Source organism: Mytilus galloprovincialis, chromosome 12 (genome assembly GCF_965363235.1).
Source record: "Mytilus galloprovincialis chromosome 12, xbMytGall1.hap1.1, whole genome shotgun sequence".
Lineage (NCBI taxonomy): Eukaryota > Metazoa > Mollusca > Bivalvia > Mytilida > Mytilidae > Mytilus > Mytilus galloprovincialis.
In genome coordinates, this window is record NC_134849.1 from 18531529 (window position 1) to 18558181 (window position 26653).

A 26653-nucleotide genomic window follows, 5' to 3' on the forward strand; every position below is an offset into this window, starting at 1 on the left:
AAAATATGATCAGATCTGCAAAATTGAAATTGAAGATTCAGAGCTTGAGAAACGTATCCGTACAACAATAATTTTATTGCAGAAAAAAAATGTTACAAAGCCTTGGCTTACTGTTTTCTTTTTCCTTTGCAATATTTTCACGGTTGTTTGGCTTAAACTGTGACAAGCATGGACTTAAATTGGTTACGACATCGCTGATGCTCTTTCAAAATATGAAGGGGAAAAGAAATATTGCATTTTTATGGACATTGATTAAATATGGATGGGGGTCTAGATCGGAGATCCTTCATTTCTTTATTCTAATTTTCAAAACCATTTTTGTCTTCTCTTTTTGTTCGCTATCCCCAATTCTGTATAATTTAACACCCCATGTTTCTCTACTCTCAATCATTTGTTTTGCTATTTATCTCTATCCTTTAATTTTTCGACGCCGGTTAATTCTGCACATTTTGTCTATTATTCTTAATTCTATAAACCTCATTCAGACTCTCACGAATAGCCTATGAATTTAAATATAAATAGCATATGACAAGTTGTTAACCGAAGCGACGTAAAATCAAGAGTCCTGCTGGTACATAATGGCCTCGTTCTGATGATATACAGGCTTGGACAGGTGTAACATACAATTTCATTAATAAGAAATTATCCACTTTGATATACTGAAAATTACATCAGAATTAATTACATCTTGGATCTCATGCTATTTAATGTCGTTGTGTTCATGAAACAAGAGTGCACACAATGAAATGTCTCGCCTTCTTTACTGATCATTGATAGTAATGTTGATAGTCCTAAATATAAAGCTTTATTACAACTGTCACATAAACTTCACATTATGATTAACCAAGAAAGCTAAACATTGACCAATGAACCATGAAATTAAGGTCAAGGTCAGATGAATCATTTCAGAAAGACATGTACAGCTAACCATTCTTTCACACAACAAATATAGTTGACCTACTGCTTATAGTATTAGAAAAAAAGACCAAAACTCAAAAATTTAACTTTGACCACTGAACCATGAAAATGAGGTCAAGGTCAGATGACACCTGCCAACTAGACATGTACACCTTACAATCCTTCCATACACCAAATATAGAAGACCTATTGCATAAAGTATAAGAAAAACAGACCAAAACACAAAAACTTAACTATAACCACTGAACCATGAAAATGAGGTCAAGGTCAGATGACACCTGCCGGTTGGACATGTACACCTTACAGTCCTTCCATACACCGAATATACAAGACCTATAGCTTATAGTATCTGAGATATGGACTTGACCACCAAAACTTAACCTTGTTCACTGATCCATGAAATGAGGTCATGGTCAAGTGAAAACTGTCTGACGGGAAAGAGGACCTTGCAAGGTACGCACATACCAAATATAGTTATCCTATTACTTTAATAAGAGAGAATTTAACATTACAAAATTTTTTTTTCAAGTAGTCACTGAACCATGAAAATGAGGTCAAGGACATTGGACATGTGACTGACAGAAACTTCGTAACATGACACATCTATTTACATGTACAAAGTATGAAGCATCCAGGACTTCCACCTTCTAAAATATACAGTTTTTAAGAAGTTAGCTAACGCCGCCGCCGTCGGATCACTATCCCTATGTCGAGCTTTCTGCAACAACAGTTGCAGGCTCGACAAAAAAGAAGATTGTCTTCTGAATACCAACCATTGATAAATCGAATGATGCTTCTTAACGTTCAGTGGGAAATATTTCAGGCATACATAATACTTACAGTATCTACCAGTGTGACGACCTTTGAGTAGATATGTTACTTGTACATGAGGTCGATGTAGGGTGAACTGTCTGTTTAACCGACATGTAGACACATACATTTATCATAAATGACAAATTCATATCACAAAACAATATTAATTTGTTTAAAGCAGTCGTTCACAGTAAAACATGAAAATGAAGCCAAGAACAGTGGACGTATTGCACAGATTGAGAAGCTTCGTAACAGAATTTAACTTCATACAAGGTATGAAGCATTTAGACCGTCTAAAATATAAATAGGTCATGTAAAAAGAATACGTTGCCTCCGTATATAATCTCAAAGTGTCGCAGGTCCGTAGGTGGCCTGTTGCAAGGCAAAATTTGTGTCCCTATCCAAAATACTCTTATTTTCCAGTGGCAGTCCAAATTTCCCAGACCCTCATCCCCAATGGCCTCTATTATGACAGTATCTACATATATAATTATTGTAAACTTGTTCTCGTCCTGAACATGCATGAAATATTTGCCACTGGACATTAAGCAACCAACAATCAAAGTCTCGAATTCTTATACATAATTATCAATTACCCGCTTAAAACAAAAGTTCACTAGCTGGAATAAAGTTTAACTCTAATATAAAACAAGCCAGCCAGACATGTACTCCTTTATTATATTTATCCCATACCTCAAGAATACTTGACCTATTAAAGTATCCAACAAAAGTACTCAAACAAGGAAAACTTCTCATTGACCATTGAACCTTGAAAACAAGGTCCAGATAGTCACATTACGATTACTTTAGGATTTCATGCACCAAATACAGTTGACATTTTGCTTGTAGTATCTAAGAAGAGTAATCCCTAACTCTAACCACTCAAACTTAACATTAGCCAAAGAACTATAACAAGAGGCTGTCACAACGACAGCAAACCGGATTTATTAACATTTATTTGTGTCCTGGCAATATCACAAGAACCATTACTGATGAAAGGTGAAAGTGAAAATCGTCAATATCAAATTTGACCTCCATTTTGTCATCAGTATCAACATATTAAAATTTGAAAAGTTTAGATTGAATGCTTCATGAATAAATGCAACAACCTGAATGGAAACGCCATTTTACGATCTTTCAAGAACCATAACTCCTGAACGGTAAAAGTCAAAATCGTCATTATTGAACTTGACCTCTATTTTGTCAGTAACAACATATTAAAATTTCAAAAGCTTTGGTTGAATGGTTCATGAGAAAATGCACGGACACGACGGGAAAAACCATTTTTCAATCTTTCAAGAACCACAACTCCTGAACGGTAAAAGTCAAAATCGTCATTATTGAACTTGACCTCCATTTTGTCATCAGTAACAGCATATTAAAATTTCAGAAGCTTTGGTAGAACAGTTCATGCATAAATGCACGGACACGACTGGAAACTCCATTTTTCAATCTTTCAAGAACCATAACTCCTGAACGGTAAAAGTCAAATTCGTCATTATTGAACTTGACCTCCATTCTTTCATTAGTAACAACATATTAACATTTGGGAAGCTTTGGTAGAACAGTTCATGCGTAAATGCACGGACAACTCCATTTTTCAATCTTTCAAGAACCATAACTCCTGAACGGTAAAAGTCAAAATCGCCATTATTGAACTTGACCTTCGTATAGTTGTCAGGAATAACATATTAAAATTTTAAAAGCTTTGGTTGCACGGACAACATTTGATTGCCGCCACCCCGCCCGCCCGGCCGCCCGACCGCCCGCCGTACATCCCCAAATCAATAACCGACATTTTTGTCACAAAAATCCGGTTAAAAATGAGGTCAAGGTAAAAGAATGCTGCCATACTCATTTGTGCACCTTACAATCCTTCATATATCGCATATATAGTTGACCTATATATGAGGAACTGGCCTAATAAAGCAAATTTAACCTTGATCACTATAATCTATGTAATGAGGTCAATGTCAGTTGAACTCTGACATACAGACCTTCCTTCAAACCTATATACCAAATATATTTATTCTATTACTCATATTAAGTAAGACTTTCACATGACAAAACAGACATTTTTTTAAGCTGTCGCTAAGCAATGAAATGAGGTCAAGGACAATGGACATGACAGAAGGATACTTTGACACATAAAGCATACATTATGTATGTGTCTGTCTCAAATCAGGAGCCTGCAATTCAGTGGTTGTCGTTTGTTTATGTGTTACATATTATTTTTCGTTAATTTTTCATACATAAATAAGGCCCTTATTTTTCTGGTTTGAATTGTTTTACATTGTCATTTCAGGGCTTTTTATAACTGACTATGTGATATGACCTTTGCTCATTGTTGAAGGTCGTACGGTGACCTATAGTTGTTAATTTCTGTGTCATTTTGGTCTCTTGTGGACAGTTGTCTCATTGGCAATCATACAACACCTTTTTTAAATGGTCTGAATTTTCAATGTCTTCTATCCTCTGAGATATAAAGATATATACAAATAGTTCAGCCACTGTTGGATTGTTCAAAGTACAAGCATTTCATTGGAATAGTTTCTATCTGATATGAAATTACCGCTTGCTCAGCATAATTGAAATTGCTGAATGTTTCTGATAATTGTGTGCAAAGTTGAAGATATTCTTTTGTTAATTTATCACTTGCTGTATGTTTAACATACCCATATTACGAGCCCTCAAGTTCATCCCTGGGAACAGTTTATCTTCCTGTATTATTTTTAGTAATAAGGCAAAAAAAAATATCTGTCTGTTTAAGGTTACATCATCAAAATAAATAAGAGTAGGTAGGTCGGTATTTACATTTTATTTTTGGCGCCATGATTTTGAATTGTGTGGTCTGTCTTGCAATGGTCCAAGTTGTCCATGGTCCAGGTTTACCCGTATTTCTGATGATTGGATTATTTCCCTTGGTTATTGGTTGGAAAAAAATGGCAGCAAAGTTTTTATTTCATTACACAAGTTGCGAGTTTCCTTAAAACAGCTGTCATATTCACGACTGTGAACATTGGGATGTATCAGGCAATTGATTAAATTTATTGGCAACCCTTACTTCACTTTTGATACAAGTTCTATTAATTTTTCATTTTACAATGGAAATAAAATGGCTTAGGGCTGGCACTCAAATAAGGATCGGTCAGGTAACCGTAAACAGACATATTTTTGTTTTTGCCTTATCATCTTTAGCTGGCTTTTTGGTAGCGTTCAATTTTCTCTGGGTGTATTATTTTGTGGACTTTCCTCTTTTAGCCAATGTTTAATTTAAATATAGAAAATGATGTGTTTAATCATATTTTCATCTGATTCATTTTTTTCACATAAGGGGAGATAATTCGGATAGTAAGGGAGGTAACTCAGATAAAAAAAAAATAAAATGGAAAGTATTGTGAATTAACCTTTTTAACATATTATTGCAAGGTGACAAGTCAGATGACAAGATTTTTTTCGTTTTCTTATCTAAAAGCATGTTATAAGTGCTATCTTCTCACATTTTATGGTGAAATTGTATGGTGCAGTTTTCTTTTAATCCCACAAAATTAGATTTTCCATACATAATCTATACAAAATCTGACCATATATTAGCCTCAGAATATCATATGCTGCATTAAAAATTTATTCATATTTATCATGACTTTCCTGAGAATATTCTATCTGTTTTCTATCTTTTATATCAAAGTTATTTGTTTTTATATAGCCATCTATGGAATCACGTCCTGTATGTCTTTTTGTCTTGCAAGACTGTGGAGTTTTTGGTTCTATTTTTAGAATCAATGGTAGTGATATCCTATATCCACAAAGCATCACAATTGTCAATAAAAATACTACAACAATAACAATTAGCATAATAGGCTGCCATTGTGCTGGTATTTCATTGAAGAAAAGTCTAAAACTTTTACCAATCCCACCAAAGAAAAGTTCTATTGGATGAAGCAGAGATCTTGTTATAACTGATGAAAGAACCTGGAAATAAAAAATATAATAATTAAATATATAAATATTGATTCAATTTTGTTGAAATGCAGATCTAAATCTTAAATGTTGATTACATAACTCAGGGGTGTGGAAATGCTATGCCCGACTCGCCCGACTCGTACATGTGAACAACCGGACAAGTGATTATTTTTGTCTGGGTTGCCCGTGGACAAGTAAAAAAATATAAAAGACAAATTTCAAATGCAACAGAAATATAGAATTAGTTTCAACATGTTCAAAATGTATAAAGATGTTACATTTATGTAAAAGAAACCAATGGTCAGCGAGTAAAAACACAAATGTTCATGACGATAAATATTACATAATACCGGAAATACATGTAGATCGATTAGCAAAATAAATAAAAATAAGTATGCAAACCCGAGTTGCGTAACATTGCATTGGTTTTGTCCATTGACACGGGACCGTCGATTAGGTTTCATCCATGAAGTGTCATTTTTATATGATTTTTTTTATCGAGATTCAGATTGATAAATACTTTATAAAACACCGAGCAAGCAAGACAAAAGAATAATGAGTCGAGTAAAAAACCTAAAACGCAAATGGAGGATAAGGAGTATTAAAAAAAAATATGGAAGCAAGAATTTCAGACATCGTGAATATCAGATTGCACCTGGCTATCTTGGATGGAAATTCGGAAAATAAATAATTCTTTTGTCTTTATGTATAGATCAAAGGTCAACATTATTTGTTGTCAGAGTGGTAAATAGAAGGGACGGTTTAATTGCCCATCAAGACAATTATAAAAAAAACAAAAAAAAACAAGTGAATCAGTTAAGAGAAACAGCAAAAAAGTCAATAGTTTATCCATTATTTAATTTCCATTTCTTCACTCACTGTCCTCTAAATTAGTATATCATTATATGTACCTACTGGCTACAATTTTTATTCAAAAACTGCTGCAAAAATTACCTTTTCATGTCATTTCATTCGTTGGTTTGCTGTAAGGTTTCTGTCCAATAGATGTTAACCTACTTTCCTAAATTTTTACACATAATAAAAAAATGGATTTCATTTGTTGGGGATGCAAAACAGTGCTAAGAATCATATCTTAACTACAATGAAATACTTCAATATTTATTGGGACCATCAGGGCTAGTAACTTTTTTTCCGGACAAGTGAACTGTACAGTTTTATCTGCCCAGGGACAAGTGCCCAAGGCAAATATTTCCACACCCCTGTAACTTATTCATAACTTTATAGTACCATCTTAAAACTCCTGTAAACATTATAATTCATAGCAGTTTTAATTCATTCAATACTTAATTAAATATCATACATGACAAATAGATTTCAGGTTTTTACAAAAATATGTCTACATGTATTTTTTTTTAAAAATTATGAAAATCCTTGTTACCTAAAACCATTTGTGCAATAAATACAGTGTATCATAGGAAGCAGACAACTCTTATTTACAAAGGCAATGATTAATCAGAAAATTATTCTGAAATTATCAAGATCATGTAAGGTGAAGTAGAATGGGTACATCAACTAGATTTCAGGTTTCAGAATGACAAGTCATTCTAACTGAACAAATAATTATGTTTTTTTTTTTCATCTGATTAAAATATGGATCATTTGTATATGATATGCTTACTAGGATCTAACAATTCCATTCTACTTTCTGTTTTAAAGGTTAAATCCAAACAATGTACAAGTTCATAAATTTGAAGGCAGAAACTGTATTAAAATGTAGCTGATATAATAATCACCAGAATAGAACATCAGATATGTGTGCATCTAGCATTGACACAAAGATAAATGAACACAGATCTGATGTTCTAATCTAAATCTAATCTGATGTACAATGCTGTGTTTCAATCTGATTGGGTTTTCTTTCTTAATTTTTTTTTAACAAATATAAATCTAGTTTATCTGACATCTCTTTTGTCTAACTTTTCAAGTTTTAAAAAAAAAAGAGGTTTCTAAAAGTCATATGACTAAAGGGTGCAATTGATCACTTAATCTATATACTATCCCACAAGCTGTGAAAGTTTGCTAATTCTTTTCACTACAAGCTTTGTCCAAAAGCGGTATATATAAAAATCACTCCTTGAAGGAAATTATTTTGCAACAACCGGTGCTAGATGCCATCTTAAACTTGCAGTCATGAGGTTGAGTTATTTTGGCCCAGTGTTGAAGGACTCACTGTGACTTTAAGCTGAAGAACAGCAATAAATGCCATGTTCCATTTGTTTTTGTGGGTTTTTTTTGCTGTGATATACATGACCTAATTTTGTTTCATGTGTTGGTTTTTCTATTAAATAGTTTTAACATCAAATTATTATATACTCCAGCTTTTTAAAAATTTAATATTTCTGATTTTTTTTTCATTCTTTAGAATGTTTAGATAGACACTTCAACAAAGAACAAAACAAAAATATTTTTTCACATATTCAAGAATAGGTCAAGCAACAGGATAAGGCCAGGTAAAGGCCCAGGTTAATCTCAAGTTTTTAAGATATATTTCATGCTTTTCTATTTAGCAAGGCAAGGGAAAAAAACTTATTGGCTCTACATAAAAAACTGTTTGGGACAAAATATTTGGAGATCTCCCTTTTTCTAGTTCCACAATGTAGGGGAGATTATGAGGGGTGTCCATTTCCAATTAAAATTCTGTATTAAGATATAAGAATTTTAATCTTTTAATTAGACTATCACATATATCTAATTAGTTAAAGATCAATCTTCATATACTAGAATGTCGTTTTACTATATGCAAAAAACACGACATTGAAAAGCAAACACCAAAAATACTATAAAGACAATTGTAATGATAAAGGGGTTGTTTTGTTGAAAGGGGGGGTATCAATTTTTTAAAGGCAATGGAGGATATTTTCTACTAGGACTGTTGCTGGTTAGGCTTACATATCATCTACAGACCAACCAGCACAGCAAAAAATTACTAAATCAGTTAAACACATACGTTCTGTGTGTGCCTGTCTTAGGTCAGGATCATGTATTTCAGTGATTGTCGTGTTTATCATATTCAGTTAAACACATACGTTCTGTGTGTGCCGGTCTTAGGTCAGGATCATGTATTTCAGTGGTTGTCGTGTTTATCATATTCAGTTAAACACATACGTTCTGTGTGTGCCGGTCTTAAGTCAGGATCATGTATTTCAGTGGTTGTCGTGTTTATCATATTCAGTTAAACACATACGTTCTGTGTGTGCCGGTTTTAAGTCAGGATCATGTATTTCAGTGGTTGTCGTGTTTATCATATTTGTTCTTTCATTTACTGTTTTGTACATTAATGATTTTTTTATTTTTAATTGTTTTGCATTTATAGTCAATCAAGTGTCTTTTACAGCTTACTATGCAATATAGGTTTTGTTTTCTGGTGGAGAGTTGTCATATTGGCAAACATTCCACATTTTCTTATTTTTGTATCTGGATATCTTACCATTAGCGGAGTTATCTCCCATAACGGATCTACTAATAAAGCTGTATGATATTTCTCACAAGGATCATGTTGCCATGACAACTGTGACACCATCCAATACCGTACACTTTCTGTGATAGTCATTCTCTCTGGATAACATTCACTGGGAACTCCCTGTAAAAAAAAATTTAAAAAATGATTTAAGGATTATTGTAGATTGGCCAAAACATATGTTTTGAGTGGTGGAAATAAAGTTTCATTTGAAAGATTTATCCCATCATTAAATACCGGTATGGGATACGTGCAGCTGAAAAGACCAAATTTCATTATATTATATCTCCCTTGACACCATTTGCGAGTATGGTCTTGAGGAAATGATGATACAGTTAACTCTCGTTGTCTCGAACTCGGTTGACTCAAAAAGTATGTAATTGACTCCTGATGAGTCGAAATTGGATGAGTCGAAATTTCGGTTGAGTCGACCTAAATCTACGGTCCCAAGGTTAACAAAAGCATTCAAAATTCATTTTTTATCTCAAACTAATACACATATGTCAAAACATGACCTCCGGGATTTAAATGGATGGAAGAGTTAATCTGACAATACACGTGTAATTAAATTTCCAGTCATTGACCACTGTATTGATTTATGACATGCCATTTCCATGAGTGTTTACCTAAGATTATATTTTATAGAATTTTGATAAATAATTAGTGATACATTGTTAATGTTCATGAAAAAGTATTTAAAATGTTTACAAAACAATTAATTTGTGATTTACACTAATGAGCTTGGGTGTGTATAAAGTGAGGATTATGGCTTCCGTTGATGATCACCTAAAAACTACTCAAACGGCGTCTTTGATCTTGTTATATTTTCTTTTGAAAAGAAAGAGTGAGATAAAACAAAATGAATAGAAATCAAAATTTTCTTAAATCTTTTGTATCCGAGAATGAACAATTTTGTCAGCTATAACCGACCTGAATAACGAAACTATCGATTGGAATTTACACTCTTGGAAAAGCCATAGGACTTTTTTTTAATTGAAACAATTGAATAAGTAAAAATAATGTCATTATAATAATAAAAGACTGTGACATACAAATACATCGATCTGATACTAGAATATCGATCCCCTTGCCATTTTCACCCGGATTTATTTTAGCTTTACCAAGTTAAGCAAGAGTTGTGTCCCTTAGATTGTCGAACTTCCGGTGTTCGTTTGAGTCGAACTACGTGTATCTCGAAATATTTCTCTGGCCCGGCTGACTTCGACATAACGAGAGTCGACTGTAGTCCGTTGGAAGAGGACCATAAATGGCAGACCCGTGTTAAAAGAGAGCTACTTCTCTTGCACTTTAAAGACACCCTTGTAGATTTCGAAAAAGAGCAGGCTAATGCTGCTACAAGGCAGCACTCGCACCTGCAAAGTGGAGAGGGATTAATATAAGTTGCAAAGCTTGTTTCTCAATCCACTATAAATAAATATGTTTAAACTAAGTATTAAAATAACTCTTCGTATTTCATAGAAATATTCTCACAATCAATCCCATGGTGAATCATCAATATATTTTGATCAAGACTGATTTTACAATTTTATCTGAAGTTTGCTATAGCATGGACAAGTACATTGGCACATTTTTTAAGTAATCTTACATACCTTCCCCATTACTGCCATTCTTTTAGCTACTTCAATTTGAAACAGTCGAACATATTCCCAGGGAATACTCACTAAAAATATTAAAAATATAAATAAAATTAAAAACTTCTTAAATGATAATATGCTATACAATTTAGTGGGATATAAGTAAGTAGTCACATTTGCGTGTCCATTTTGTGTTTTGTTCTCTGCCTTTACTGCTGGATTTTGTCCCCTGCGCAAAAACATCAACCAGTTTATAATAACAGATTGTTTTGATGATTTGGATTTCTTTAATCCATCTGTTTCTTCCTTTATGATAAAACAGTCTTCATCTTGATTATCACTTTCCGCTTTTATTGTAGTTTTCTGTCTTTTTTTCCTTTGACTATAAATATGTTTTGAATAACAAAATGTCACAATTCCTGCAAATGTTAGAAAAATTGCAGATATAATCGAAGTTGTCTCTCTTGGAACTAGAAAACAAACTGCTGGAAGAAGTACAATATAAATTTTCTGTAGATCTTCTTTGACTATTTGAAGTAAAATGTTGAGATTGTCTGTATCTTTAGATGTCCAGGATAGGCTTGACCAGCTCCATTCTGAAGATTGATTGGTATGCTGTCTTTTATTGAATCTTTCTGAAAAGATAAAGAGAACATATATTTACTGTAAATAAATGTATAATATTTGCTCAATGTTTTAATCAACTAAATCATTCAAATCATGTTTTAAGTATTGTATGTTTTGTCTTGTACATATAGTCATAATTAAACTGTAATTATTCTGCCCTAATATCATGAATATGGGCACTGTGATAAGGGAATAAAATTATTAGTATTTGTGTTCTTGAATAAATGTCTTGTGTGTTTTGCATACCATTCCAACTCTGAATATTTAGCTTATATTGTATTTGTTATGTGTTATTCCATTGACAAATTTTCTATAACAAATTTGAATACTATAAAATATTTTAAGTATGCAGCAGCACTGTCTATCAGAAATAAATCGGCCAAAAATCTTTGCCAAACTGTTTTAGGGTTTGTCTGAACGTAAAAGAAATTGACTTTAGTTTTTTTACCTATATTGTCAACTAAAACATTTTCTACCTATATTGTCAACTAAAAAGATCACTCAGTCAAGAATCATATGAATGTTTACATAATTTTATTCTCATACAATATGTTTGCTCAATAAGTCAATTATCATGATTATGGCAATTACTGGCATGGTTACACAAAATGAAGTACTACATTGTACTAGGTGAAATGTTAACACTAGAAACAAGATAAACGCACAAATATATATACGGTGCAGTCTGGTGTATCAGCGCACCTAAGACTTATGCCTTCACTTCGTTCAACTGACAAAACCAATAATTGGATACTATTGTGTGAACACATTCATAACATACTTTTATTTCATAAAATCTTCTGTTTGTATGGTTTCACCCTCAAGATTTTGTGTAATACATGTATGTATCCAAATTAGCTATAGGGAACCCCCTGTTCTGAGAGTTCCTCCAATGTCCGGTGATTTCGCGCATGCCTTCCAAAAATAGCTTATTTTGATTAAAGGAAAGGCTTTATACTACGAAATATAGCTGAATTTGAACCAAACACATGTACTGCCAAGGATGCATCTAGCAAAAATTATTTTAATCTGATATAAATTTGACTTAAATGACTTAAATAAAACAAATTTCAGAGTTTGTGAAATCTTTTTTTCACTCGTGGTCCTTGAAGAAAATATGCTGGTCCTTTAATACTATTATTTCTTTTGCCAAATCCTAAAATTTTGTCGGTCCTTTGCAAAATTTTGGTGGTCAAATCCTTAGGACATCAACTTTTTCGCGAACTTTGAAATTTTATCTGATGATGTAATTTTTTTAATGGAAATTGTCTAAATATTGAAAATCACAGGATTACAGTTATCAATTAACTCATGAACTTATCAATTTTAAAATTTTTTTTTTAACCCTTTAATGGTAAAACAATAACAAGAAACGATTATATTTATGCTTCTGTGTTGATATGACGAAATCAGCTAATGCACTTGTTTTTACAAATGTAATCCCCACTGTTAAATATTTGTATAGCACCTTTTTGTTTTTGTTTGATATCTTAATCAAATTATTTTTGCGCACACCCAAAAGTGACAGAATAGTCAACATGATGACGGTGGTCACTAAGGCCTAAAAAAAAAATGTTGTGTTTCCGGTCACCCAACCGACCGTCCTTCAGACCCCCGACTCAAAAGTTTTTAAAGCTGATGTGGGAAAAAAAATAATTTGTATACCTAACGACTGTTTTTTCTGAAAGAAAATAAAAAATTCTAAGTCCCTCAATCTTTTTATCGCCCCAAAAGAAAACAACGCTAATTTTAAACTCGAGGCTTATTTTTAGAATGTACTGGAAAGTGGAATCTTCTTGGCTAATTATATATGCGGGAGCATGCACAGTAGTTATTTTTGTTTGTCAGTGTTTGAACATGGCAACACAACGCGTCCTATTCAATGTTCAACGCCGAAAGTGTGACCATTTCGCGTAGAAAAAAATATTTCTAAATTTTACAGAAAGTAACACCTTTTTTGACATTAGCAATGAAATTCATCCAATGTCTAACATCGATGAAAAAAAATACACAACACAAATTTTGTGCTCGGCCACCTGCAAAAATGACTAGACCGAGATTGATGACAATAACACAACTGTTGGAAACATGGAATCTTTTGGAATTAAATTTATTAAATTTTCATGCCAGACCCTTCTTCAAAATGAACCTGATATTAATCCATCTGAAACTGGTCAGCCAATCAACGCTTTAGACATTCTGATGAAAAGCAGCAGATGCTTTGCCAAAAGAAAGTGTCCTGCCAGGTACAAATATATTTGTCTATCTGTAGGTTTGGGATGATGTTTGGTTCATGTTCCTACATGTCCTATAAATGAATCTGCCCCATGCACATCTTCTCAATTTCTTTCTCTGACAATCCCAAACTTTTGGCCCTGAAATAGGGGAATTGGGTTTAAAAAGCTAATTTCCTAGGGGAAGTGCTGCCCAAATTATTTTTTAGTTTTTTTTTTCAGGGGTATTTTAAAAGGGGGTAAAATAAAAGTTATTTCAGGGGGATTTTAAAAGGGGTAAACTAAAAGTTATCTCAGGGAGATTTTTAAAGTGGGTAATCAATCTCTTTCTATTAAATCCCAAACTTTTGTCTGGTAACTGGAAATTGAGTTCAAAATTTTTAGGGGGTGATCGGAAACACAACATTATTTTTTTAGGCCTATCCGGTAGAAGTAGAAGTAGAAACACGATATCAACAGCAGCACAGACAACCAGGGACTCAACTGTAGATAAGTTTTCATAAGTGAGGCAGGTTGGCAGATATTTATCATGTTTTTACTCATTTTCATAAGTGGGCCTAGTTGGCAGGAAGAAATTAAATGAGATTTATAGTCGCCGTCAGCTGAAATTCGTAGCGGTTATCGGTAAAAATAATCTAAACTATCAATCGCGTTCACTCGAGATATAGTTTTTCACATTCCATTCATAAATCGCAAAAAGAAAAACCACTACTGACCTACCTTTTAAGTGATCGCACTGTAATAATCCTGACCTTCACATTTTCCAGAATATTTTCCATTGTAATTCCGCCATCTTCGTTTCTATGAGGATCATTTGTTTACATATGACATTCGTCACTGTACGCAGTTTCCTGAAATGTTCCTTTCATTGATGTGATAAGGTTTCCCGCGCTTTATGCAAATTTTATGAAATTGAACTCCACGGAAACACTTCCGGTCAAAACAATGGCTGATTCCACCATTCAAAATCGTCTATGAAAAAGTGAAGGTCAGGATTATTACGTATACAGTGCGATCACTTAAAAGGTAGGTCAGTAGTGGTTTTTCTTTTTGCGATTTATGAATGGAATGTGAAAAACCATATCTCGAGTGAACGCTATTGATAGTTTAGATTATTTTTACTGATAACCGCTACGAATTTTAGCTGACGGCGACTATAATCATTTTTGGAAAGTGGGGAGAGCTGGTTAACAGAAGAAGTGCGATTTTTCATAAAGGGGGTCGAATTGGTGAATAGTGGGGCGATTTGACAGTGAGGCTAGTTGTCTTGCGTCCCATCTCAACATCAGCTGATATAGTGTACTCATAATGTAGAGATTAGCCTTAGGGAACAACATCACACAGATGCATACACTGTATATGAGTGTCGCAAGATTAACTGTCAATGTGTCATCATTTCTTTATGAAATATATAGTGTTTACCATATAAAAACCATGCGTATATACTCATTGTCACCATCAGGATGACACTAATACTAAAAATAAAGTATTTCAAGGAAGAGGATTTGTTTGTTTTCTTTTCTGCCGCCATGATGTCTTGTTTTGATATTTAGCGTAAATATTTTATTTTAAAAATTACAAATAAAATAAAATCTATTTTATTCTACACTAAAAATCAAAAAATATCACAATATAAAACTATGCAAGTTATTTTTATGGTATAATTGTTATTGTATTTTTTTTCAAATATTGTCGTAATGTATATCAATCATATATCAAAGTACTGAACATACTGTACGGATGTGCTTTTATTCGAGACATCACAATACGCGAGTACGTTTTAGATTACATGAAAGAAAGACGTTTCAGTCTCAATACAATCTCATTCTGGAATAATTTATTATTTCCAAAACATTTGATACAAGTGAAAAGTTTTAAAGATATTATAATCAAACTTAACTCTGAAAAAATTGTGTGTATTTAAAATAAGTAGATTTGAGTAATAAATTAAAAATTTCAAATTTTATAGGCTAACCAATCAAGTAAGTGTCTTTTTTTGTTATTAAACTTTCTTTTATTTACACCTATACCTATAGTTTTTTTAGTTAAATTTATTCAGATTGGTCCACTTCATCTTAGTGAAAGTATGAAAAAAGTCTAGTTGTGGAAATGTTTTTTTCTTCTTCCTCTTCTTCTCAAAAAGGGTAAAAATTGGTGAAAAATGGGACAATCATCAAAATTGGGCACTTTAAAAAAGAAGCGTTCCAAAATATGATTTGTTCTTTACCAATTATTTTCGCAGTCATATAAACCAAAAAAAATCGGGTTAAAAAAAAAGTTTAATTCTAGAATTTTTTTGGCTCCTCAGGCATGAGTGTCAGAGGTGTACATATTTATTGCAATGACAATTGATTAACACGATAACTCTATTATCACAGACGTGTGTGGCAAGCGATAATTTATTTACCATGCACAGAATTACTAATGTAATAATAACAATCACGTTCCCTTTACACGAATGAATGAATGAATGAATGAATGATTGAATGAATGAATGAATGAATGAATGAATGAATGAATGAATGAATGAATGAATGAATGAATGAATGAATGAATGAATGAATGAATGAATGAATGAATGAATGAATGAATGAATGAATGAATGAATGAATGAATGAATGAATGAATGAATGATTTTATTCTCATAAACTAGTACATAGCTACAGAGATAATAACAGTTCATATATAATACATATCTTTGTTTCGCATGTGTGAAAATAAATAACATTATAATAATATATTACAGTTCTCTAACCAGGAGGACAGACTTTCAATGATATATATCGTATAAATCTACACAATTTTTCTAGTTCTACAACATTTTCAGATGAGAATACATTTTTAAATTTAATAATGTTTGCAATGTTTAATGTGACTTTCCGAATTATACCATTTACCGGGATTGTAATAACATGAGCAACACGATGAGTGCCACATTTTGAGCAGGATCTGCCTACCCTTCCGGAGCACATACGATCACCCCTCGTTTTTGGTGGGGTTTGGCCGGTTCATGTTAATAAGTCCTTAGTTTTCTTTAGTGTTTCTTGTGTACTATTATCTGTCTGTTTGTCTTTTTCTTTTTATGCCATGGCGTTGTCAGTTTATTGCCCAATCTAATTAAAATATTGATCTCTGATTTCGTTATACTACATATACGAAATCAGAGATCAATATTTTAATTAGATTGTTTATTGCCGATATACGAGTTTGACTGATGTCCCTCTCGTATCTTAATTTCGCCCCTCTTTTAAATGTAAAGAAATCTTGTATTTTTTGTTATGATACATAAATTATACCGGTATTTGGCAAAACTTTTTCGGACATTGTGGGATTTGACAATGCTCTGCAACTTCGTACTTGATATGGCATTAATTTTTTTCTTGGTATGGGACAATAATTACTTTAATGTAATATTATTTGAAAGGTAACTGTATTCCTCGGCCAAATTCTAAAATAACAATTTTTGTTCAGTAAAATGATATTCCGACACAGTGTTGTTTATGTTCAGAATAAAAAATAAAAATTCCTTTAACATGTTAAACAACACTGTATTGTATTATTGTTATAAAGACAATCGCCTTTAATAAGCTCCATACCAAAAAACCTTGACAGGAACAACCCGAGAGGACAGACAAAAGATTGACACTTTATTTTGATCATGTGTATAAACTAAAACAAGCATACTTATGTAATTAATAATCTTATGAACATATATATATAAGACATGCCTATGTGTTTGTAAAACACTAACAAGAAAGGAGAACATGAAATTGACAAAATGGGAAGACAGACCCATCAATAAAAATAGATTAAAAAGAATAAATCTATTATATACAGAACAAACCAGACTTTAATCATGAACATACATATTAAAGCTCAAATAGATAAAATTGAGTATGGAAATGGGAAATGTGTCAAAGAGACAACTACCCGACCAAAAAGCAAAACACAACCAATGGTCACCAATGGGTCTTCAACACTGCGAAAAATATCCAGCACCCGAAGGCGTACTTCACCTGGCCCTTAAAAAAATGTGTACTTGTTCAGTGAGAAATTTAGAGGCTGATCACTTAGGACAGGCGCAAAAATGAGATCTAACCCCCCTTAATACATAAGGCCAATATAGAAAAAAAAAACACACACACAGCAATACATACAATAAAACTCAGTTAAAACAAGTCCGAGTCTGATGTTAGAATATGATACAGAAGAAACTAAGGTGAAGAAAATGACTATGATACATAAATAAACAAAGGACTCTTGTAGCAGTTACTAACATGCCAGCTCCAGACCTCAATTAAACTGATTGAAAGATTATATCTTCATCATATGAAAATCAAGCACAAATCAAGTGAGGGGTTTAGTATCGACCATCCTAAAAATAAGAGGAGAATATAACATGCATCATACAAATAAAATTGAGAATGGAAATGGGGAATGTGTCAAAGAGACAACAACCCGACCAAATAAAAAACAACAGCAGAGGGTCACCAACAGGTCTTCAATGTAGCGAGAAATTCCCGCACCCGGAGGCGTCCTTCAGCTGGCCCCTAAACAAATATATACTAGTCCAGTGATAATGAACGCCATACTAATTTCCAAATTGTACACAAGAAACTAAAATTAAAATAATACAAGACTAACAAAGGCCAGAGGCTCCTGACTTGGGACAGGCGCAAAAATGCGGCGGGGTTAAACATGTTTGTGAGATCTCAACCCTCCCCCTATACCTCTAACCAATGTAGTAAAGTAAACGCATAACAATACGCACATTAAAATTCAGTTCAAGAGAAATCCGAGTCTGATGTCAGAAGAAGTAACCAAAGAAAAAAAAACAAAATGACAATAATACATAAATAACAACAGACTACTAGCAGTTAACTGACATGCCAGCTCCAGACTTCAATTAAACTGACTGAAAGATTATGATTTCATCATATGAACATCAGGCACAATCCTTCCCGTTAGGGGTTTAGTATCATACCATCATAACATATATGAGAAGAACATAACCCGTGTCATGCCAACAACTGTTTTTAGAATAAATGTGTTTAGTTCCGATGCAAAGACCTTACCAGTGACTCAATATTAACGCCAAAATATGCAATCTTTAATGACTTGACAACAGTATCGTAATTATATCCCTTCTTAATAAGTCTATTCAAAGGTTTTGTAAGTTTCTGAGGTGAATACTGACACCTTTGTGCTTTATAAAGAATTTTACCATAAAAAATTGGATGTGAAATACCTGAACGTATTAGAAGTCTGCATGTTGAGCTATATTTACGAATGATGTCTTTATACCGATGATAAAATTTAGTAAATGTTTTGACTAGTTTGTGATATCGAAAACCCTGGTGTAATAATTTTTCAGTAATACATAAATTTCTCTCGTTAAAATCTAAAACATTGTTACATGCACGAGCGAATCGTACAAGTTGAGATATATAAACACCGTAAGATGGTGACAAGGGAACGTCACCATCTAAAAACGGATAATTAACGATAGGAAATAAAAAATCATCCCTTTTATCATAAGTTTTAGTATTCAGCTTTCCATTAGTGATATAGATATCAAGATCGAGAAAAGGGCAGTGGTCATTGTTAGTATTAGCTTTATTTAAAGTAAGTTCAACAGGATAAATTTCATTAATATACATACTGAAGTCGTCATTATTGAGAGCCAAAATATCATCCAAATATCTAAAAGTATTATTAAATTTGTTTATCAGATGTTGTTTCGATGGGTCTTTGCTTATTTTTGTCATAAATTGTAACTTATAACAATACAAAAACAGGTCCGCAATAAGTGGTGCACAGTTAGTCCCCATTGGAATTCCGATAATCTGACGATATACGGAATCCCCAAAGCGAACAAAAATGTTATCTAGTAAAAATTCAAGGGCATATATGGGTCATTTTCAAAAAATGTCGAATTTTGAAATTGAAAAATTTATTAAAAGTTACTTATTCAAACATTCCTCTACATAAGCAAATCAAAACAAACAGTACTTTAAGAACAACATCTTAAAAGATGCAATCTTAATGATGTCATACAAGAATATCTTGAAACATTTTTTGATCGGTGGTACAATATTTTGTCTATCCTGTTACCATTTTCAAAAGAAATTTTGGGTTATTAAGAAAAGGTTTAGATAAAATGTTAAGCTTGTTTTACGTTACCAATTAGATGGTTTTCAAGAGAATAAACTTCTATATATATTCATTCTGTAAAATAATAGATTATTTGCCAATTTTCTAGGTTGTACTGAAAAATGGATCTAAAAATTGGTTTTCAAAGGTTGTAAAAATTACCACCAGTAATGCAAGTCTAAGATAGCAATTTATATTGTTCGGCCTTTTCCACCCTTTCAAATAAACCCAACATCAAGTAAATCTCTTATAAGTTAATTTACTTTTCTCTTTATTTCGTTGGTAACAGGAACGTACGTTTCTGATATATCACTATATAAAAGTCTATCCTGTTACCTTTTTGTCTATCCTGTTACCGATATCAGTATTGCTCCTGCAAATGCTTAATTGGGAAGATTAAGACGTTATAACCTTAAGATGAGTTCAAACAATGAAATATTTCATTCGTTTTCCACCTAGATGTTAAGATAAAAAAAATAACGACGTTTTTGTCTATAATTGTCTATCCTGTTACTGTAACCATAGCAACCATAGTAACAGGATAGACATAACAGGATAGACAAATTTCTTCGTTTTTGATTGCTGTTGTGAAATAACTACTCCCTTTGGTGAAGTGATTATGGTTTTCTATTGTGACTTTGGTTTCCAACACATTATTGCACTTTTTACAACCATTCTGTTAGTGTAATTAATCAAAATGGTTGGTAACAGCATAGACATGAAAAAAAGTACGCTCTATTTTTTTTCACTAAATGTCTTGAAATTTTTTTTCTCTACACTGTCGTTCAAGAAACAAGGCGTTTTAAATGTAAAGATTACTTTGCATTTTTGAAATCAACACTGACTGATTCAATATTCATAGGGAGAATAATTTAACGACTGATTTAAGTAGCGGTAACAGGATAGACATGAACCTCCTGTACGCTGATTGAATTTAGTTTGTAGATAATCTGTTACATACAATGATAAAGAAGCTACAATTTTTCGTTAGAATTATAATTAACGTTCTTAGAAAGTCCCTTTAGCAGATATCAAGGCGATCAGAAAATCGGAAAAAAATCATTTGAAATGTGTTTTTCTGACAATGTACGCACACAAATACCCCCAAAATCGGCCTTAAATGCAGTTTAATCTTATCAAAATAGATGTTAGGTGGGTTTATTATTAATGTTCTGAATCACAAATCCGACAAGCTTTCATTTAAACCATTACAACTGAAATTTCCATTAGAAATAAAATTTTTAGCATGGGTGTACTGAAAATTCGACATTTTTTGAAAATGACCCATATAGTATCAAAGCATGTCCAATTAACATAGTTTTTTTTGTTTATTGCTACTAAAAAATGACGTAAAAGAGTTTGAACATATATATTCACATTCTGATTTTTTGAATGCCCATTTAATTAGGTGTGTGAATTTTTTCTTAATGAGAATGTGAGGCAATGTGGTATACAGGGTAGAAAAATCAAAACTTTGAACAGATTCAAAATCACCAATATAAGCATGCAATTTATCAAGTACTTCCAACGAGTTCTTTACACTCCAAAAGTAATTTATTCCACTATTTTCGAAGGCCTTATTTGAACAATTTATTATCAGGTTTTTAATTGTACCAAGTGTGCTGGTAAGAAGAATAGACAATTTAGTAGTTGATGCATCATGCTTACAACTGGTTTTAAAACAATTATATTTAATTCCGATGTAAAAACCCTAGGATTAAATCAATTTTAATTTTTAAAATATCATCTTTAGTGGCATGACAGCCGTATCGTAAATTCGTAACTATACCCCATTTGAATAAGTCTGTTTAAAGGTTTGGAAAGTGTATAAGGTGAATGACGACATTTTTGTGCTTTGTATAGAATGTTACCATTAAAGATTGGATTTGAAAAGGTCAGTTCAGCAGGATAAATCGCTTTTGTGTACTTACTGAAGTCGTCATTATTGAGAGCCAATATATCCTCCAAATATCTGAAAGTATCATATTTTGTTTTGATGGGTCTTTGCTGATTCTATTATAAAGTGTAACTCGTAACAATACAGTAACAGGTCCACAATACGTTGTACACTGCTAATCCCCAGTGACATTTAAATAACTTGACGATATCACAGGGACTCGGTTAGCAGATTAAAATTTTGTAAATCTAGGATTTTTCAGTATACGGATATGGATAGTAAACTGCACATTGCCAGAAAACTAAGAAATAGTTATGACAACGTTAAATACGTTAATAAAGTAATGCAAATAGACAGGAAATAATAAAAAATAAATTAAAAACATTGATTTACAAAATTTTAATCTGCTAACCGAGTCCCTGTGGACGATATACGGAATCTCCATAGCGAACAGAAATGTTATCTAGTATAAAAAAAATTAAATCAAGTGCAGTTATCGTACCAAAGCAGATCCAATCTAAATAGTACTTTTGTTTGTTGTTACTAGCAAATTACCTAACAGATTTTGAACATACATATTCGCTTTCTGATTTTTTAAATGCCCATTTAATTAGGTTAGTGAATTTGCTTCATAAGATTATGAGGAAGCATAGGATAGAAACACCAGTACTGTGAACTGATTCGATCGAAATCACCAATTTGAGCATGCGATTTATAAAGTACTTCCAACGAATTTTTGACCCTCCAAAAGTAACTATTCAACTATATTTTTAAAGGCATTTTTTTGCACATTTTTTACCAGGTTTTTGATTGCAGTGCAGTAATGGAGCAATTGCTTGGAAACGAAATAATTCTATACTTTGAAGGTGTTTTGTGCAGCCTCGGAAGCCAGTACGTAATTGGAACATTCATATTACAATTATTCGGTTCTGCTTGAAAAGCGTTACTAAAAGTTTATGTTTACCAAGGACGAAATTTTACAAAATCATAAATCTGTCCTTCTTTCTTTTGGTATCAACATCAAAGAAAACGAAGAAAACTTGCCTTCATTATACTGGATACCCAAATTACACAAAACTCCATATAAAGAACGATACATAGCTGGGTCTTCAAAATGTTCAACCAAACATCTTTCTAAAGTACTGACTACTATTCTTTCGACAGTTAAAGATGGGCTTCAAAAATATTGTGAGGAGATATATTCTACCAGTGGTGTTAACCAGATGTGGATTCTCAAAAATTCGAAAGATCTACTGCTTAACCTTCAATCACAATCTTTGCAATTTTGCAGCAACATAAAAACTTTTGATTTTTCTACGCTATATACTACTATTCCCCATGCTCAGTTGAAAGATCGACTACACCATCTCATAAAACAGAGCTTTTTCTATAAAAATGGAAATCGTAGATACAAATTTCTTGTTTTGGGTTACAATAATTCATATTTTGTGAAAAATCACACTGAATCTCCCAGAAAATATACAGAAGATGATATTATCAAAATGCTGGACTTTTTGATCGACAATATATTTGTTGAGTTTGGAGGATTTATATTTCAACAGACAGTCGGTATTCCAATGGGTACTAATTGTGCACCCCTGCTGGCTGATTTGTTTTTGTACTCGTATGAAGCAGAATTCATTCAGAACCTTCTAAAAGACAAAAAGAAAAAGCACCTTGCGAAATTCTTTAATTTTACTTTCCGATATATTGATGATGTTCTGTCATTGAATAACCCATATTTCAGCCAATACTTACATCTCATATATCCAAGTGAACTTGAAATTAAGGATACCACTGATACTAGAAGGACTGCTTCATACCTTGATCTTTTCCTCAATATTGACGTAGATGGACGACTTCACACGAAAATCTATGATAAACGGGACGATTTCAACTTCCCAATTATCAATTTCCCATTTCTCAGCAGTAACATACCCTCTGCCCCTTCGTATGGTGTTTACATATCACAATTGATACGTTATTCTCGTGCTTGTTCACACTATACGGACTTCATATACAGGAGTGTGCTCCTTACGCAGAAACTGCTCCAACAAAGTTATGAGGAGGACAGATTAAAATTGACACTCCGTAAATTTTATGGACACCATCACGATTTGGTGGATCCATACGATGTTTCGTTGACCAAACTAGCTAAGGACATTTTTACCACATGGTAGATTGTGTTTTGTCATAATGTCGTCTAATCTTTTAATTACCAAACGTGACTTATTCCCGATTGTGACTGTTTTGCCGAGTGTGAACTCGCATTACTATAAGACGTGGTACGGTACTTATCCATCCCAAATTCATGTATTTAGTTTAAATGTTTAATGTTATATTTGTAATTCTCATCGGATTTTGTCAAATGTGTTGACGTCTTTTCTATTATATTTATGTGTTATGGTAAAGAAAATTAATCACCGCCTTCATTTATCAGATTTGATTTCGTTCAAAGTAATCAGTACGATATTTTACGTTTGAAGTTAGATTCATAACATACCTGACATAGTTTTATAATATAGTTAATTGCTACCTCAGTTTTATATTAATAAGAATTAAAATGTGCTTTGTTATTAAATGCAATATCAGTATTTAGTTCAAATATATAATCTTAAATTAATCCTAATTCTATCTTATTCATTCTTATGTGACGTCATTTTTAATTTTTTGATGCTCTGTTTTACTAATTCAAATGACGTCATTTTTTCGTCATTTTTCAGTTTCAAATAGGACGTCACTTGGCGTAGAGGTTGAAACGTATTCGGATGTGTCTACTTTTGTGTTTCAAATGTCTGGTTATGTAAATGTATTTCAGTTGTTTCCTGTAATAAGTTAATACTTCAGCTTTATCATGTACATCTTTTGTATATTCATTTTATTAAATTTACTGTTTGCAAAAGTATAAATTACTCTAAATTATAGGGATTTTCTGGTAACTTAACAGAAAACCCTTGCCGTTTTTGGCACACCTTTTTGATCTTTTGGTCCTCGATGCTGTTCAACTTTGTACTCGTTTCGGCTTTCAAACTTTTGTATCTGTGCGTCACACATAGGTCTTGTGTGGACAAAATACACTTCTGGCGTATAAAAATTTTGAACTTGTTGCCTTTTGTTGGCTGTTGTTCGTGTGATTCTTTGTCAATTGTGTTCTCCAATTTATTTATATTGTAGTCCTGTGTTGTCATTTTGATGTTATATTTCATATGGCCATAAAAGTGCGAGGTTTGGCATGCCACAAAACCAGGTTCAACCCACCATTTTTTCCTTTAAAAATGCCCTGTACCAAGTCAGGAATATGGTCATTGTTATATTATAGTTCGTTTCTGTGTGTATTACATTATAACGTTGTGTCGTTTGTTTTCTCTTATTTTTGAGTGTAAATTCACATTGCGATAAGACGTGTCACGGTACTTGTCTATCCCAAATTCATGTATTTGGTTTTGATGTTATATATATATGTTATATTTGTTATTCTCGTGGGATTTTGTCTATGTGTGTTACATTTTAGTGTTATGTCGTTGTTCTCCTCTTATATTTAATGCGTTTCCCTCGGTTTTAGTTTGTTATCCCGATTTTGTTTTTTGTCCATGGATTTATGAGTTTTGAACAGCGGTATACTACTGTTGCCTTTATTTATGTGTGACAGGAGTCATTATCCGAAAAAAAAGACTCAGTTGGAATGTTGGTGAATTCGTTATTTCCCTATACACGGCCGACACTCGGCTAACTGAGAGATTGGTCGGTTAATCTATATTGAGTATGCGGCTATATGGGCGATTGGTCTGTTAATCGGGTTGGTTATACGTCTGTTAAGAGTAAAACGCTTAATTTAATGTTAAACTCTATTAAATATACAGATTTTTGGCATGTTATAAGCACCAAATCAAAAAAAGAAAAGCGTCTGACAAAATGATATCTTTCATAAAACAATTTGCACTTGTAAAAACATTTTTTAGTTTGCGCAGTTTTCAGTAAAACTAAAAGGCGTCGCGCAAGTAAGTAGTATTTATGCTTATACGCATAGCAATTTTTTAATAAAAGGCGAAACAAACAAATTTAGATATCATTTAAAGGACCAAAAATAGTACTGTGGTTCTAAAAAATAAATCGACATTAGTAAATATTTCATAATTGTAAAATAACGTGAATAATACCATGTTTTAGTGAAAATTATGGGGAAAGAGTCTGTTAATGGGTTGGACAATTGAAATTGTGTCAGTTTAGAGTTATTTAGCCACGACAATAATTTTGCTACCTTTATATTTTACCCTTGAAAAATTTAAGAATGAGATGTTCCTGAGTAAACAAAAATGACAATACGGTGCAACAGTATCCTAGAAAGAGCATTTTTATTTTGACTTTCTCAGCATTTTATTGAAGGGTGTGTCACTTCAATATAGCTTGATATGGAATATGCATGAATTTTTTTATTGACGTTTTCAATCAGCCTTAATTTTTGTGTCTGTTCGAAGTAGCACGTTCTCAATTCCGACTGAAAATGTCTTTTTAATACAACACAGGGTACATATAACATGTATAACGTGTTCTCGTTCACATATGAACATGATATTTGTCACTGGACGTTAAACCCTAATTCGTCAGCATCATCCAATTGGTTCTTTTCTTCTATTACTTAATTATATATTGTTTACAAATCACTCTAAAGAAGTAAACGGAAAGGAGCGAATGCAGCTACATTTGGTTATTTTAAGTTTCAAATCATTTTATTCCGTTTAGTTCCTTTCTACATAAGTGCAGAGGAGAATACAGTTGTCTATGTTGGCTGGTGAAGTCCATTTCGCGTTTTCGCGATTTCGACTTTCGACTTTCAATTTCTATAGGGCGAAAACACGAAATCGCGAAAAGGCGAAATCGCGAAGTCGAAAACGAGAAATCGGTTTCGCGTTTTCGCGTTTTCGCCATATAGAATATGTAAGGCGCAAACGATAAAGAGCTAAAACGCAAAATGGTA

At 32.7% G+C, this 26653-nt stretch overlaps 1 protein-coding gene across 2 annotated transcripts in view; it reads right to left on the bottom strand.

Moving 5' to 3' along the window:
* Positions 1-5175: 5175 nt before the first annotated feature.
* LOC143053824 (uncharacterized) overlaps positions 5176-26653 on the bottom strand; it is a 32109-nt gene continuing 10631 nt past the window's right edge. The window contains exons 1-4 of one of the 2 annotated variants that reach the window (XM_076226620.1): positions 15051-15162; positions 10783-11402; positions 9143-9295; positions 5176-5703 (exon numbers count right to left, since the gene is read on the bottom strand). In XM_076226620.1, coding sequence (XP_076082735.1) covers positions 5356-5703; positions 9143-9295; positions 10783-11402; positions 15051-15159 — 1230 coding nt within the window. In that variant the 5' untranslated portion in view covers positions 15160-15162 and the 3' untranslated portion in view covers positions 5176-5355. Of the gene's footprint in view, positions 5704-9142; positions 9296-10782; positions 11403-15050; positions 15163-26653 lie in introns of those variants that run through there. The other variant, XM_076226621.1, reaches the window with a different exon arrangement.